The sequence below is a fragment of the Amblyomma mixtum genome, chromosome 10, assembly GCF_055824585.1.
Source record: "Amblyomma mixtum isolate Tamu chromosome 10, ASM5582458v1, whole genome shotgun sequence".
In the NCBI taxonomy this organism is placed as follows: domain Eukaryota; kingdom Metazoa; phylum Arthropoda; class Arachnida; order Ixodida; family Ixodidae; genus Amblyomma; species Amblyomma mixtum.
Window position 1 is genome coordinate 6,161,244 of NC_143021.1, and position 15,994 is coordinate 6,177,237.

Consider the following 15,994-nt stretch of genomic DNA (forward strand, 5'->3'; position numbering starts at 1 on the left):
ACCCACCGCCAGACCACTGCCTTAAGGCTGCGCAGTTTACTTTCGAAAAAATCATTTGTGCTGCATTCCATAACCTCTTCCAGCTTAGAAAACGTCCGCTTTAGTGAAGGCAAAGAGTTTTACAGCGAAAGCGGTAATCTATCGACAGAGGACGACTTTTATTGATCATGAGTGTTTTTTTATTACCTTGTGTTGTTTTATTTGTACCAACTAAAAAAAGTGGTCTGCAATTACGAAGAAGTGCCCGCGCGGCAGCGGGACTCCCCCGACGTGGGTACATGCCATTAAGCCCAACGTTTATAGATACTTTTTTAGTTCCATAACTCCTCCTCTGAAAGCGGGCGCTGCTTGTACCCGGGCGGTGAGAGGGCGCTGCAGTCGAGGTTTGCGCGGCCGCCGGCGCGCGCGCGGCTCCTCTCCTGCAGTTACTACATAGCCCGTGCGCGGGTTTGTCGCTGGCTTTTTTTGTCCATTTGTGTTCCTGTGCGCTCTGCGAACACGTGGTACTCATCGTGCACTGAGAAACACAAACGCTGCTGGCCGTGAAGCAGCTTTCGAGCGCGACGATGCCCACTTGCTTCGTGCCCGGCTGTACCAGCGGGTACAAGAGCAGCCCGGAGAAGCGCCAACCGTACGGAAGCAAGAGGAAATATCAAACTCACTGCATCAAATCAAACCGTTGAGTCCCTGAGGGTGACATTGATGGCAGTGCTGTCCATTATAGACTTCCTACACAACAAGGGCGTCAGCTATATTCTCACAGCGAAGTTAGACCAAGACCCGCTTGAGGTAAGACTGGCACGTTGAAAAAGCCTATAAATGCTCATATATAATGTGTTTTTTAATTCAGAGACTTTTTGGCCTAGTGAGGTCATTAGGAGGTGACGAAGACCACCCTACAGTGACCAAGTTCAGCCAATTATTTAGGCTGCTTTCTTTTACACACCTGTTGAAGTAGCGGTGAAAGGGAACTGTGAGACGGGAACTGATCGTGTCTTAATTAGTGCTTTCAAGATCCTCGGAGAAAAGCGTCGCGACGCCCTCATCCAGAAAAAGGCTAGAAAGAACAGATCTGGCAGGAGCTGATGGCGATACCTTTCAGGGACCTCTCCAATGCATCCAACGACCACAGATACAGTGTTCCATCACCAGAAGAAACAGCCTTGTACTATTTGGCAGGCTATGCTGCTTTCAAAATGAGAAATAAAGCGCAATGTGAACTCTGTGACGCAATGTGACGCACTTGGCAGACAGGATTCTCTGCCGCGTGAGGCTATTCATTACTGAGCGCGAGTATGTTAGTGGCAGTCTCGCATACCCTTCCGAAAAGATGTTTGCCTGTGTAAGCGCGGTAGAGGGTGCTATAAAACAGGCTTGAAAGGGCGAGTTGTTCGGCGACCTGTTTTGGAACGTGCTGGATACTCTTGTAAAGAAAGGCACGAATGGTGTTGGTTTACCAGAGCATGCTGAGGTGCTCACAGCTAAATTAATTTAATTTTATTTAGTGACGCACATGCACTTCTTTGCGCGAGCAAAGTGCTTGGAAAATCGTAGCGCCGTTAGAGCTCAAAAAGAGCGAAGTAGGCGAAGCTTGTCTGACAAATTAGTTGACAGCAAATCTGTCAACAACGATGTTTAGTGGATTTGTGAATAAAATTTTTCCATTTAAATGCCAAGGGCCTTGAATTACTATTGCATTTCGCCTACACCGGTATCGAACTCGCGGCATTCGGGAAAGCAGCCGCGGGCCGTAGCCACCGAGACAGCGGCGGGTTTTATTTGCATCAGTATTGCTGTAATAAAACGTAAAAGTAATTTTGCGCGAAATGCGAGACACAACAGCCAGTCGCGAAAAACTGGTTCGGCGGATAATCTAAATCTATGAAGTAGCAAGGTTAGGTTCATCTCACGAGAAGCAGAATCGAAGCATGCATTTCGTCATTGCCCGTACAAAACGGCCGCTTGTGACACGGCTCAGAATACCGCTCTTAAGTTCGCAAACGCGCTAAGCACACATATGTTATGAAATACCTCCGGGCAACAGCCGGAAAAAAAAAAACAGCAGTCGCGCAGCGATGATTCGAATGCGAGTGCTCATGCAAAACGCTGCACGCTAGCAGACGACTCTCGCTCTCCTAGCTCAACCCGCGATTGCAGCGCCGCGGTGGCGGGGACGGCGACAGGCCGCCTGCTCCCTACGGGCGCTGCGAGGAGTTACGGAACTAAAAAAGTATCTATAAACGTTGATTAAGCCTGAAGACATCATCATCAGCGGGACTGCTCTCGGCGAGCGCATGCTTCTGGTTGGTGCTGCTGGAACCGCCGACTGTCTGTGAACGCCGTTCTGCGCTTTGTGCTTTGTGCCGTGCTGTGCTTGGTGCCCGAAAAACCCATTAGTAAAGGGTGGTTCTTTTCTCTTCTTCTTTGTACGGAGAGGTTGTTCCTCCGTTCTTCTCTTTTCCAACGAAGTACTGAGCCAGTAGGAAGACAGGGGACTCTTGTCGAGCACTGATATAGGTTTTATGTACACAGACGACTATTTACAAGGAGTATGTACATGACAGCATGATGTCTGACCAGCCGCCCCGTGGACCCACTCCACGGCTACTCGAGAGCACGGTCTGCGTGCCTGGCTCCGGTCGAGACCAAAATCTCTGTGTCGCGATGGCGGCAGAGCATCGCGCGCCCCGGCGCTCTCTCCCCACGCGAAAAGAAAAAAAAAGCAAGAAGTTGAATTATTCTTAAGCTGCGAGCAGGAGGAGCATCGTCACTACATGTGTTTTTGCTCTCTCCCTAAAAGCCCCGGCCTTGGCGCCATACACAGCTTGCAAACGCGGCGACGAACGGCCTCCCGCAACAGGGACCGCGACACCCCCCTCGGGGCAGGTAAGATGCCGCTAACCGTTCCCAGATGAGACTAGCAAATGGGCGCGCAGCCACCGGGCATTGTCCGTACCGCGCCGCGCCGAGTGGCACCGGCCCTGTCAGAGAAGGGACGCCTCCGATAACCGCAAGCGCGCCCTCCGCGAGCCTAACCCTTTGAAGAAAGCCGCGAGGCGCGCGTGCTGCCCTTCCCTCTCCCCACAACAGACCTGTGGGCGATCCGCACTCGGCCACGGAGGACCCGGCGGAAACGCGACCTTCGACTGATAGGGGAGACCATTCGTTTACTTTGGTAAAAAAAAAAACACGGAAACGAGCTTCCAGTGAAACAGCGAACGCCGTCCAGAGTAACGACCGCGATGCTTTCGCCGCGCCGCTCGTAGAGCGGCTTTTTCAGTCGTTATTACGGCGCCGGTTAAAATGGAAAGAGGCGATCGAATGGCGCCAACCTTACACCTCCCTCCCAAGATTCAATAATCACTAAATAGATACATTGAATTACACAGATAACAAGGTGGGACGCCAACGCCACTTTCCGTAACACATTCCTATACAAGGTAGTACAAAATTCCTAACACAAGGTAATACAAAACAAATGACAAACATGTGCACATCAACAAGGCGACATGCAAAGAGTATATAAACCCGTCCTAGGGTTACAGTTCTCACACCGCATTTCGCACACCATTCGCACGCGCACAGCTTGTTGGTTGACGTCCCGGGACGCACACTGGTCTCCGTTCACACGGCACAGGGGCGATGACACGTGCTTCAGCGTCGCCCTGTTTATGCCCCTAGAGAACGCTCCGGGCCTCGAGTCAGTCATTACTCCCCAGCAACCATTTGGGAGACTCGAGAGTGCATCTGCATTCGCGTGAATTTTACCACTGCGATGTTGGATCGTCACATTATAGCGCTGCAGCGCCAAAGCCCAGCGGGTAAGTTTCGCACCCCGGGGTACGCTCCTCGTGAGGTACGACAGCGGATTGTGGTCGGGCACAACAGTTACCTGGGCACCGAATACCCACGTCTCGAACTTCTTTAATGCCCAAATGACCCCGAATGCTTCTCTTTCGATCGTGGCCCACCGCATCTGCGTCGGTGTAAAACGATGGCTTGCGAAGGCGATCGGCTGTTCCGAACCGTCATCGGCAGTTTGTGATAAGCAAGCACCTGCAGCCACAGCTGAGGCGTCCGTGTAGAGTCCGTATGGCCTCTGAGGGTCAGGTGTACTCAGCGAAACGGCTGCACAGAGATCTCGCTTGAGTGCCTCGAAGGCGCTATCGGCTTCGGGTGACCACGGCAATTGGGTCGGTACACTCTTTCCCGTCAGCTGCGTTAGCGGGCGAGCTATCTCAGCGAACTTCGGAATGTAGCTGCGGTAGTAGCCGCAGAGACCGAGCGCGCTCCTCAACTCTTCTTTCGTCTTAGGGACCTGGAGCCTCTCGATCGCTTCCAACTTCTGAGGGTCTGGGCCGTGCTTGCCCGAGCCTACTATATGTCCCAAGTACCGGATTGAAGCCTGAGCTAACTGACACTTGTCTACGTTAGCGCGCAATCCTGCGCTCTCCAAAGTAGTGAACACCCCATGCAGATGCTCCACGTGTTGCTCTAGCGATTGGCTGAAGACGGCTATATCATCTAAATACACGCACGCGTACTCTTCATGAGGAGCCAACACGTTGTTCATATCCCTCTGAAAAGTGGCAGCTGCATTTTTCAGGCCGAAGGGCATGACCCTCCATGCGAACTGACCGCAATGCGACACGAAGGCTGTTACAAGTTGTGAGCCCTCGTCTAGGGGAACCGGCCAATAGCCTCGTTTTAGGTCGATGAGTGTAATGAACTTCGCGGCTCCTACACGCAAAATGAGCTCCTGTGGGCATCCCATTGGGTAGGCATCCGTCTCGGTTTCTGCATTGAGCGCCCGGTAATCGATGCACAGACGGATCGACCCATCTTTCTTAGGCGCGCATACGATTAGATGCGCGTATGGACTCTCACACGGGTATATGAGATTCAAGTCTAGCAGCTCCTCAATCTGCTTGGCGACTTCACCTTTCAGAGTCTCAGCGATTCGGTACGGGCGACTGCGTTTCGGCTTGGCGCCCTCAACCAGCTTTATGTGATGCGCGCCCACACGCGCTACGCCTGGTTTCGCTGCGAAGAGTGCTTTGTGCTGGTCGAATACAGCGCGTATTCTAGCAGCCGTCTCTACATCGAGATGTGCTGTCTTTTCCACCCCGAGGACTACGCATGACACTTCGTCCTCGTTCACACGCGGGGTATATTCCACCTCCCCGAAATCACTGTCATCATGAAACATGACGCTCACCGATGCTACCCTGCTCACGTAAGGGCGCATCTGGTTAGCGTGAACCAGTTTCTGGCTTCCGTCGCGCATTTGCACGTAGTGTGAGTGCTCGCGATACTTCCTTGTTACCGTACACGGTCCCAACCACTTTGGGTGCAGTTTCCCTGAACGGCTCTCATCGAAGATCAGCACCGTATCGCCCTCTCTGAAACTCTTGATAGAGGAGTGCTTGTTGTACTGAGAAGGGTAGGCTTCTTGTTGCTTTGTGCTCGTCAGCTCTGCGGCATCGTCTGCGAGTTCAAGCTGCACCTTTAACTTTTTCAGATAATCAGCGGGCGAGTCTGCGAGGTCTGCCGGCAGCTCAATATCACCTGCCCAACTGTTCTTTAGTATCGCGAGTGGCCCAACCGGGTCCCTACCGTACAGCATCCGGAAAGGCGACACACCGGTTGTGTCATGGGGCACCTCTCGATATGCCCACAGTAAAAACGGGATGAATCTGTCCCAGTCCCTCGCATTCCTCTCAATAACGTGAAACAGCATATTTTTGAAGACTCTGTTCCACCTTTCCACCGCCCCGTTACTTACTGGGTGGTCAGGAGTAGAGAACCGTGGAGAACAACCCAATCTCGCGAGAAATTCTCTCGTCAAGGCGGCGGTGAAGTTAGTGCCGCAGTCGGAACATACCACCTCAGGAACGCCTGTGCGGCTGAAGATTGCTAATAGGGCCTCGCAGGTAGCTTTAGCGGACAAAGATCTCAAGCAAACTACTTCCGGCCAGCGTGTGCACAGGTCAATTACGCAGAGTGCATAGCGATGCCCTCTTGAAGAAGGTGGATCGAGCGGTCCGATCACGTCAACATTCACCGTCTGAAATGGCACTTTCGGCCGCGTGAGTGGTGCTATCGGCACTCGATCAGCTTGTCTCTTGTCCGAGCGGACCTGACAGCTTTGACAACTACTGCAGTGGTCTCGAATGTCTTTCTCCATGCCTGGCCAGTGGAAAGAATACTTAATGCGCGCTTTAGTTTTGCGGGCACCAAGGTGGCCTCCCCAGTAAGATTCGTGGGCCAGACTAAGCACAGCTTTGCGGCGCGATTACGGTAGTACCAATTGATGCACCCGCTCTCCTAGCACGTAGTCTTTGTGATAGAGAAGCCCATCAACCGTAAACATTCCCGCCTTGCCCCTTTTTGCACTTTGCCGGGCCTGACGCAAGGAATCGTCGTTCCGCTGTTCATCACGGAATTTCTGCGCGTCGCTGCTTTGTATCGGCTGAGCTTCGCGCGCCTCGCTCCGCACATCTACCGCTTCTGACGGAGTTGCTGCGTTACCAGCGGTGTTTTCCGGCTCCACTCTCTCGGGCGTCTCCGGTCTATCGATTTCGCACCCCTTCAGCTTGTTTTGCTCCGTCACTGCTAGCACCCGGGCCTCGGTGTTGACCTGGCATGCGTCAAGCAGTTGCTCCCATGTGTCACCCGATATTAAACAAAAGGTGCACTTCAGCTTGTCTGTAAGAGCGCACATTACTTGTGTCTCTTCCACCACCTCCTGTATGGGTGATTTTTCGCCAATTAAAGCTAGAGGCAGCAGTGCTAGCTTAGCACTCACTTCCTCGCCAAACGCTGACACCAGCTCTATGCTGCCGTGTGGTGTTACGAGCTCCTCCGGCACGCTGCTTTCACGAATCACAGTGATATGGGCGCCGGTGTCGACAATAGCGTCAATTACCTTGCCGCTGCAGTCTAGTTTTACCTCCCTCAAGTTAGTACGCAGAGAGGAGGAGTCATCCACTGCTAGCCTGTCTCCATTCGCGGGCCCTACTGATTTGATTTTAGTCTCCCCGCGAAGAAGTGGCCAGTGCGCAGCGTAATGGGTGGAGTCACCGCACCGAAAGCATTCGCCCCTTCGAGCTGACTTTTGAGCTGCCTTGATTAATTTGCCCTTTCGTGGCTCTTCTACTCGAGGCTTAACGCTCCCTTGTGCATTGAGCGGTTTGTTCAGCTCGCCTTTAGCCGCGCCCTTCTGTTCAATTGGCTTAAGGCCGCTGCCCCTCCTTTGTGCGCTACCCTCTCCCGCAGCCTCTTCGAAGGTCTGCAGAAGGCGAGCTAGCTCGTCAGCCTTACACCATTTTTCGCCTTCTCGAAGCTTAACGTACTTATTGGCTTCTTCATTTAAGCCCGCCTTCAGTTGATCAGCGACGAGAAGCTCCAAAAGGTCTTCAAAAGACTTCACGCCGCGTGCGTCTACGTAAAAGTTCGCGTAGCTGCGCAGACGCGTCGTGAACGCTTTCCAAGTCTCGCTTGCACGTTTGGTAGCTGACTGGAACCGTCTTTGCTATTCGGCTGCAGACAGCCTTAGCTCTTCCAGCACAATTTTCTTCAGCACCTCGTAATCACGGTGCTGAGCCGGCGAGAGTCGCGTTGATAGGTACTGCACCCTCTCCGCAACAAATGGGAAAACAATCTGTCCCCAAAACTCTCTCGGCACTCCGTACGCCTTCAGCGAGCTCTCTGTGGATTCGAACCAAATAGGTACTTCCGCACCAATGGGGAATTTCGGAATGGCACCTGCTAACAATTTAGTGTAATTCCTCAATGCCATCCGGCTGCCTTGCGGTTCTCCTTCGCTCGCATCGTCATGTGTGCGCCTTGCGGTGGGACCATGAAGTCGAGCGAGCTCAATTTTGAGTTCCAAGGCTTCGCGCCTCTCCTCCGCCATTTTCAGGTTATATTTCATTTCCCTCTCAGATAGACGTGTGTGGGACCCATCACCGTTGCCCTCGCCACCCTCGCTATCGACCTCCGCGGTGTCAAGTCGGTCGAAGTCTAGCTGAGGAAACTCATCCGCACTGTCCTCCCCACCTGCGCTGTTTCTGCCTTCAGCGTTTCTAGACATTTTGTGAGGGTTCAAGTAGGCAAATCTCGTCTCCATATAAAACCACTGACTCGAGTAACCCTGCGTTCACCCGAACATAAACAAGAGGACTCACTTGGATCCACCGCTGTGAACGTCAGTCGGTCGGAAGTCGCTTGCCGCCAAGTTCGCCGCTTTTCCGTCGCGATGGTGCTGGCTGCCTTCATGTTGACTTCTCCCCTGTTGCCCGTGTGGTCTCCTTCTGACCGTGGCTGTCGGCTAACGTTCCTCGCCGATCCCGGTGACGACCTTCTCGCAGTTACCCTCCGCAGGTACACCGCCTTTGGTGTCCTACGCTTGGAGGTGCTTGCTATCGTCTCCCACTTGTTGTCTTCCGAGTCTCCTCCGATGCAGTTCTTCGTGCTGTCGACTGCGCCAGTAAAGGGTGGTTCTTTTCTCTTCTTCTTTGTACGGAGAGGTTGTTCCTCCGTTCTTCTCTTTTCCAACGAAGTACTGAGCCAGTAGGAAGACAGGGGACTCTTGTCGAGCACTGATATAGGTTTTATGTACACAGACGACTATTTACAAGGAGTATGTACATGACAACATGATGTCTGGCCAGCCGCCCCGTGGACCCACTCCACGGCTACTCGAGAGCACGGTCTGCGTGCCTGGCTCCGGTCAAGACCAAAATGGTGGCTCAGTGGCTATGGTGCTCGGCTGCTGGCCCGAAAGACGCGGGTTCGATCCCGGTCGCGGCGGCTGAATTTCTTTGGAGGAGAAATTCGAGGCCCGTGTACTGTGCGATGTCAGTGCACGTTAAAGAACCCCAGGTGGTCGAAATTTCTGGAGCCCTCCACTACGGCGTCTCTCATAGCCTTAGTCGCTTTGGGACGTTAAACCCCATAAACCAAACCAAACCAAAATCTCTGTGTCGTGATGGCGGCAGGGCATCGCGCGCCCCCGCGCTCTCTCCCCACGCGAAAAGAAAAAAAAAGCAAGACGTTGAATTATTCTCAAGCTGCGAGCAGGAGGAGCATCGTCACTACATGTGTTTTTGCTCTCTCCCTAAAAGCCCCGGCCTTGGCGCCATACACAGCTTGCAAACGCGGCGACGAACGGCCTCCCGCAACAGGGACCGCGACACCCCCCTCGGGGCAGGTAAGATGCCGCTAACCGTTCCCAGATGAGGCTAGCAGATGGGCGCGCAGCCACCGGGCATTGTCTGTACCGCGCCGCGCCGTGTGGCACCGGCCCTGTCAGAGAAGGGATGCCTCCGATAACCGCAAGCGCGCCCTCCGCGAGCCTAACCCTTTGAAGAAAGCCGCGAGGCGCGCGTGCTGCCCTTCCCTCTCCCCACAACAGACCTGTGGGTGATCCGCACTCGGCCACGGAGGACCCGGCGGAAACGCGACCTTCGACTGATAGGGGAGACCATTCGTTTACTTTGGTAAAAAAAAAACACGGAAACGAGCTTCCAGTGAAACAGCGAACGCCGTCCAGACTAACGACCGCGATGCTTTCGCCGCGCCGCTCGTGGAGCGGCTTTTTCAGTCGTTATTAGGGCGCCGGTTAAAATGGAAAGAGGCGATCGAAAGGCGCCAACCTTACACCATTGCAAGTCATTTAATAGCTTTATGGCAAAATTGTTTGGTCCCGCCTTCTAGCCACTTCTTGTCTTTAAACCTCTTTCGAGCGTGGCCTCAACGACTACTTAAATTTGCTTTCGTCACATCTACCAAAGACTTTATTCGGTTTTATCTAAAGAAAGCAGCGTTCAGCAGAGTGTTCATGGCTCACACCAATGAATGGCGCGGCAGCGTCCGCCTGAATGCTTCCCGACTTATGCCGTATTGTACTATGGTAGGGGTCGCTTTGCGTCAAATGAGGGCGCAGGGCAGTGAAGTCGAGACGAGTCACTAAACGCTCAGGACGAACTGGCAGGCTAGTTGGTTACACATCTCAAAAATATCCGAGCGCACGAGAATGAAACGAGGAACTGATAGTGGTGTGTGTCCTTTCTATCAGTCCTTGTTTCATTCTCGTGCGCTCGGAAATTTTTGAGTCACTAAACGCGGCTGCCTGGCTGGTCCTGATTCACGGTAGTTTCGTGCCACGGGCGTCGAGGAAGAAGAGAGCACGTGCGCAGGCGACCCCCACAATTTCAGCCATGGAAAAGGGAGCCAGCCAGCAGCAGCCCCGAGGTCCTCGTGTCCAGCCCTGCTCTTCAGGGGCACAGAGGACCTCCGCGCAGCCTTCCGGCGAGTCATCCGAAGGGCAGGAAAATACCACGTGAGTCGCTGCGAATGCCGCTGTGCGTCACATACCTATCTGACGTGCTGCCTGCAGATTCTTACACATGCTTCATTGGTTAATTCTCTTTGTTTCATTCGTGTGTGCCGGCTGTACGCTTCGTTAGAATTTAGCCATATTCTCACTCAGCAGCATTCGTGTAGTTGTGCATTTTGTTGTGTTGCAGTGCTGTTATGCCTTTGGGTTGATGAATTTTGTTCTTTACTCCTCAAGCTTCGTGCTCGGCGCGTATTTCTTCCCAGTGCTGTCGCTGCCCAGTGACACGGTGTCAACGCGTTGCTACACTTTCCATGGTGCGTTTTGTACCTGCCGGTATGCCTGAGCAGCCTTGCTTGTTGTAATTGCGCGCGTTACGCGTACTGCTTGTTCGAACGAACACATCGTTGCCAGGTGAAGTTGGCCGAAGGAATATCTGGAATGGAACCGGCATTGCATATGAATGTAAACCTAACAGCTCATCTTGAGCACACATCATCATCGTCATCCTGACTACGCCCAACCCTCTCCCTCGCCAGCTGCGGCCACCGTATCCCCGCAAACTTCTTAATCTCATCCGATCACCTAACTTTCTGCCGCCCGCTGCTAGACTTGCATACGCTTGAGCACACGAAACACATTTAATGTTCTTTTTTTCGATTCAGCATTACAATAACGTAGCACTTCTACGTTAAGCTTCCATGTCTGAGAGTCCAGCTGCTGAACTGTATATTATTGTGATTACGTACTTTTAATGACTTCTACGCTCTGATCATTGATATAAATCCTTGCTTCCTGACTGTCAAGTCAAGTCACCTTTTCATAACACCACATAGATGCCAGGAGCGCAGCCAAGAAGCCTATTGAAAGGCTGGACAAAGGGTCTGCTCCCCTCTACAAAACTTGGACAACTCAAAAAGGTATTTCAATTATACAACAACAACATCCGTAGAAAACGGCAAGGGTGGATCCACAAGTGCTCATTTGGCAAAACAGCATCAGTTTTGTCTTTACTGCAGTACACTGCAACTGACATTTTAATTTAATTTGTACTACTACTAGTTACCATAATGCTAGCCTTTAAGTAATCTATGCTTTTTTTGTACACGATAACCTCTGACCAGGCTCATCAGTTAATCGACCGTGATTGCTATAACTGTGGGCTGGCGAAAACCGGAATCATAAACACAACCTGTCCGGTCCGGGCTGAGCTGCTTTGCTCTCTAAAGCGCAGTTTATAAATCCCTTGATTTGAAGAACTTTTGGCACTAGGCCACCACTAGTGTTTCATGAAAGTGTTTCATACATTACCAGGATGAGAGCAGACTCCGCACTAACACAAGGAAGACAGAGAAGTAAAATTCTATTTTGTTGACCCGTCGAGACAAGACGAAAACAATGGCACTGCGAATTAAGCACAACTAAAAACCTGGAAAAATGCGTCAAGAACGGCAGACACTGCCTTGCTCGCTTGGCTCGGAGGCGGTGAGGGCAGTTCGGCACTTCCTGTTCGCTTGCTTAATGCTTGTAACTATTTATTTTACCTGTCATGGGTGTTCTTTGATCTAATTAATCTCTCCTTGATTTCGGCACTTACCCAATTACCTAAAAATTGGAATGTCAAACTCAACTTTTCTTCTTCGCTGATACAGTAGGTGCGGTGCAAAAATATGTTTTTTTGCATTCTGTGTTCACACTGCACTCACCCTTTAATTAAGCCTACGGTTAACGATAAAAAATTTGCACACTCCTGAACAACCGTTAAGCCCCAACTCCAAAGACACTACCTGGGCTTACGCGCTCAGCGTCGGCGCTCTTGGCGTGCGCCGGAACGGGCGTCGAAAAGCGGCATGCATCTCCATGTCCCTGGTGCTTGCTCGCTCCCCCTCTCGACTCAAGGGAAAGAATTTCAAGCCGGGAAGAAAAGGGGTCGGGTGGGGGGGGGGGGGGGGGGCGCCGAAAGGACCAATTAAACTGCGAATAAAAGTTCGGGGAACCCAGAAGAGCCATGAAGAAAAGAGTCGCCGAGGCTCCCGTGGTCCTCCGATTGTTCTAAACCGCAACCGGCTTCGGAAGCGCACGCGAGCGCCCGTGCGCTGGCGCCGATATCTAGCACGGACAAATATCCGCGCCTCGCCGAGGTTCGCTGGCGTCTCCTGCAGTGCGCATGCGAAGACCGGTCCTGGCGTACGCCAAGAGCGCCGACGCTGAGCGCGTACGCCCAGGAAGGGCGCTTGGAGTTGGGGCTGAAGCTGCACGAGCCAGCGTCAGGAATGACTTGGCCCGCCTTCGCAACTCCTTAAGTGCCATTACCCAACGCACGGATCCGACTTGAAGCCTCTTTCATTTTACGCAAACGGACTGCTGGAGCGACTCAGTAGCGCTCAATCGGTGCTGTTCAGCCGCCACAGCCAGGTCATGCACCCTGTCACATGACTCGAGGCGCCAACCACAGACCAGTCGAAACTGCGCGCGCTCTGACTGCTGCGCAGCTGGCACCGGGCCACCCTCTCATCAACCGTCCGCCTTGACATCTTCTTGGTTATTGGGGTTTAACGTCCCAAAGCAACTCAGGCTATGAGGAACGCTGTAGTGAAGGGCTCCAGAAATTTCGATCGTTTGGCGTCCTTCAACGTGCACTGACATCGCACAGCACACGGCCCTCTAGAATTTCGCCTACATCGAAATTCGGCCGCCGCGACCGGAATCGAACCCGCGTCTTTATGGTCAACAGCCGAGCGCCGTAACCACTGAGCCACCGCGGCGGGGCACCTTGACATCTGGTAAACGGCGCCTCTCTCTCATTGGTTGATTGTGGAGTAACGTCACGAGCACTGCCGACCAATTTTGAATTAATGCGACAACGCGCACTGCTTTTCTCGGAACGTTCGCTCTAACACTACCGAGTTAACGCCGGCAAGGGTGCGAAATAGTCTGGCATCTTACACTGCGGTGGCTTTTAACCACGCCCAGCGTCTTAATTATGGGCGTAGGCAGTGAGGAGCGTTGTGCGCTGACAGAGCGTCCTCGCAGGGTGTCCCCCGAGCAGGTGGCCGCCCTGACGCCGTCGGCGAGCGCCGCGCTGCTCGCCTTCGCCCTGGAGCTGCACCAGAAGCTGCGCGAGGTCGGCGGCTCCCGGAACGTGCTCTTCTCGCCGTTCCTGGCCGCGGGCGCCCTCATCGCCCTCTACCACGGGGCCCGGGGCCGCGCAGCGCGACACCTGGCCCGCCTGCTGCACCTGGAGTGCGACGCGCCCAGTGCCGTGGCCTACTTCGCGCACTGCCACGAGCGGCTGTTCGCCTCGTGGCCCAACCACCACCGGCAGGGCTTCAACGCCACCCACGACCTGGCGCTGATCCGCGACCGGAACTTGAACATGCTGGCCGCCTACGTGGCCGCCCTGTCGCCGTGGTGCCGCACCGAGCCGGACTTCTTCGAGGTGAGTGCCCGCTGTGGACGACGGGAGGCACCACCCATGTATGTCACACTGTCCACTGCTGTTCTACTCCTTGTGTTGCTGCTTGTGTGTGTGCGTGTGTGTGTGTGCGTGTGTGCGTGTGTGTGTGTGCGTGTGCGTGTGCGTGTGCGTGTGTGTGTGTGTGTGTGTGTGTGTGTGTGTGTGTGTGTGTGTGTGTGTGTGTGTGTGTGTGTGTGTGTGTGCGCGCGCGCGCTTGCGCGTTGAGAATGTCCTGCAATTCGCTGCGGCTGCTAGGCGCCAATATATCGGACTTCTGCATCATTTCTATGCGCCGTGTGCTTACTACGTTCGTAGAAGAATATGCATTTCTGATCGCAGTTATAAAGTACCGTTCTACAGATACCAGCCGGTATACACGTTGTGATTCTGGAAGAAATTCGGACAAGAAGGTCATAATTTACCTAACTCCAGGATGCCGGCATGACTTCGCGCCTGCAGTAGCCGTGGAAACAACCCTCGCGGTAACCTTCTCAGCTTCAGAGCGCTGGTATTTTCTGGTTTTCATTTCTTATAGCCAAGAATTATGTTGAGCATGAGAGACAACGACGCTGCCGCGCGGTTAACCATGCGTATTCCTGTGGACTTTATCACACTGATAACGATGCATGCGCACCAGGCTAGAAAACTCATAGGATAAAATCCATCATTTTTTTCCCGAAACCACCTCAGCATATTCGATACGAAAAAAAAACTTCTCCGAATCTTGAGCGCTATATCTTTATTTTTTATTACTCTAAGGTCCCTTGAGGGACATTAGTTCAGTGGGAGGATAACACAGCTAAAATAACATTATAGATTAGTTAAAATTATAGAAAACAGTTGATATTGATGAATGAGCTTCCTTGATGGCGGAGTTGAATTGTCGATGGTTGGTGATGGCGGCCACTTAAGTCGGGAGCTCATTCCAGTCGCGGGCAGTTTAAAAAAACGATCGCTGAATGTTGTGTATAACACATTCACGGTACACAGCGGGTCGGGGGTTATGGTGTGAAATAATAACACTTTGCGAGCGTGACATGATTTCATCGGCTGCTGAAGTATTGTGAGAGAATTCATGAAATAAACATAGACGTCATCTGTTAAGACACATGGCTGGTGTAGGGAACTGTAATCGTGTTTTTTCTCCTGTGATGCTCGAATGATAACAGTAGTCAGATGACATAAACATAGCGCCACGATTCCGGACTGACTCAATGGTATTATATAAATCGGAGCAATAGCGCAAACAGGACAAGGGACCAAGAACGAGTAGACACACACAGCGCTGTGTGTGTCTACTCGTTTTTGGTCCCTTGTCCTGTTTGCGCTATTGCTCCGAAGTATGAACCAACAAGCCCGAATTTCAACGGTATTATATAGACTAACGTGATCGGAACCCCAACCAGAGATAGCATATTCTAGTTTTTTTTTTTTTTTTGACGAAGGTCTTGTAAGCGGCTGATTTAAGAGAACTGGGCGCTAATGCAAGGTTGCGCTGACGGTACCCAAGGACGGTGTTTGCAGAGTTGGTGATGCGAGTGATACGGAGAGTGCAAGTTAGATCGCTTGGAATATGAACGCCTAAGTACATGTAATTATCTACGGAATAAATTGCTGGGTTACCATAGTATATAAAGGCGAGAAAAAGTTATGACGATGGTGAAAGGAAATCGGTGAGGTCTTGGAAATATTACGAGACATGAGCCACTCGTCACACGAATACTGCTCTTGAGAAAGGTTTTTTCAAGAGCGATGATATTTGATTACGTTCCTATGGAGTGATGTGTGACACGAACATGATCGAACAATCGGATTCTTGAAGAAATACTAAGCGGGAGACCACTAAAATATATTAAAAACAGAAGCGGTCCTATTGGGGCGCACCAGTTTTCGCGCGTAAAGCAGATGATTGAAAAGGCACGGATCCAACAAACAATCGAGGGGCACAGATTCAGATGGAATAATTTGTCAATTAAGCGGCCATGAGGAACTTTAGCGAACGCATTTTCGAAACCTAGAAGCAGAGCATCACATGGTGTATTACGGTTTAACTACGAGTACAGATTATGTAGAAAGAGGGCAAGCTGAGTTTCACATGAGCGACTTTTGAGGAAATCATGGGTGGAAGAAACTTACAAAACATAGTATAATATAAGCTCGTCGATTTTGCAGCAAACATGTTTGAGTGAAATCGG

General features: G+C 52.1%; 1 protein-coding gene across 1 annotated transcript in view; it reads left to right on the top strand.

Moving 5' to 3' along the window:
• Window positions 1–10,223: 10,223 nt before the first annotated feature.
• LOC149325053 (iris-like) overlaps window positions 10,224–15,994 on the top strand; it is an 82,489-nt gene continuing 76,718 nt past the window's right edge. The window contains exons 1-2 of the mRNA XM_089564176.1: window positions 10,224–10,345; window positions 13,376–13,781. Coding sequence (XP_089420302.1) covers window positions 10,224–10,345; window positions 13,376–13,781 — 528 coding nt within the window. The remainder of the gene's footprint in view (window positions 10,346–13,375; window positions 13,782–15,994) is intronic.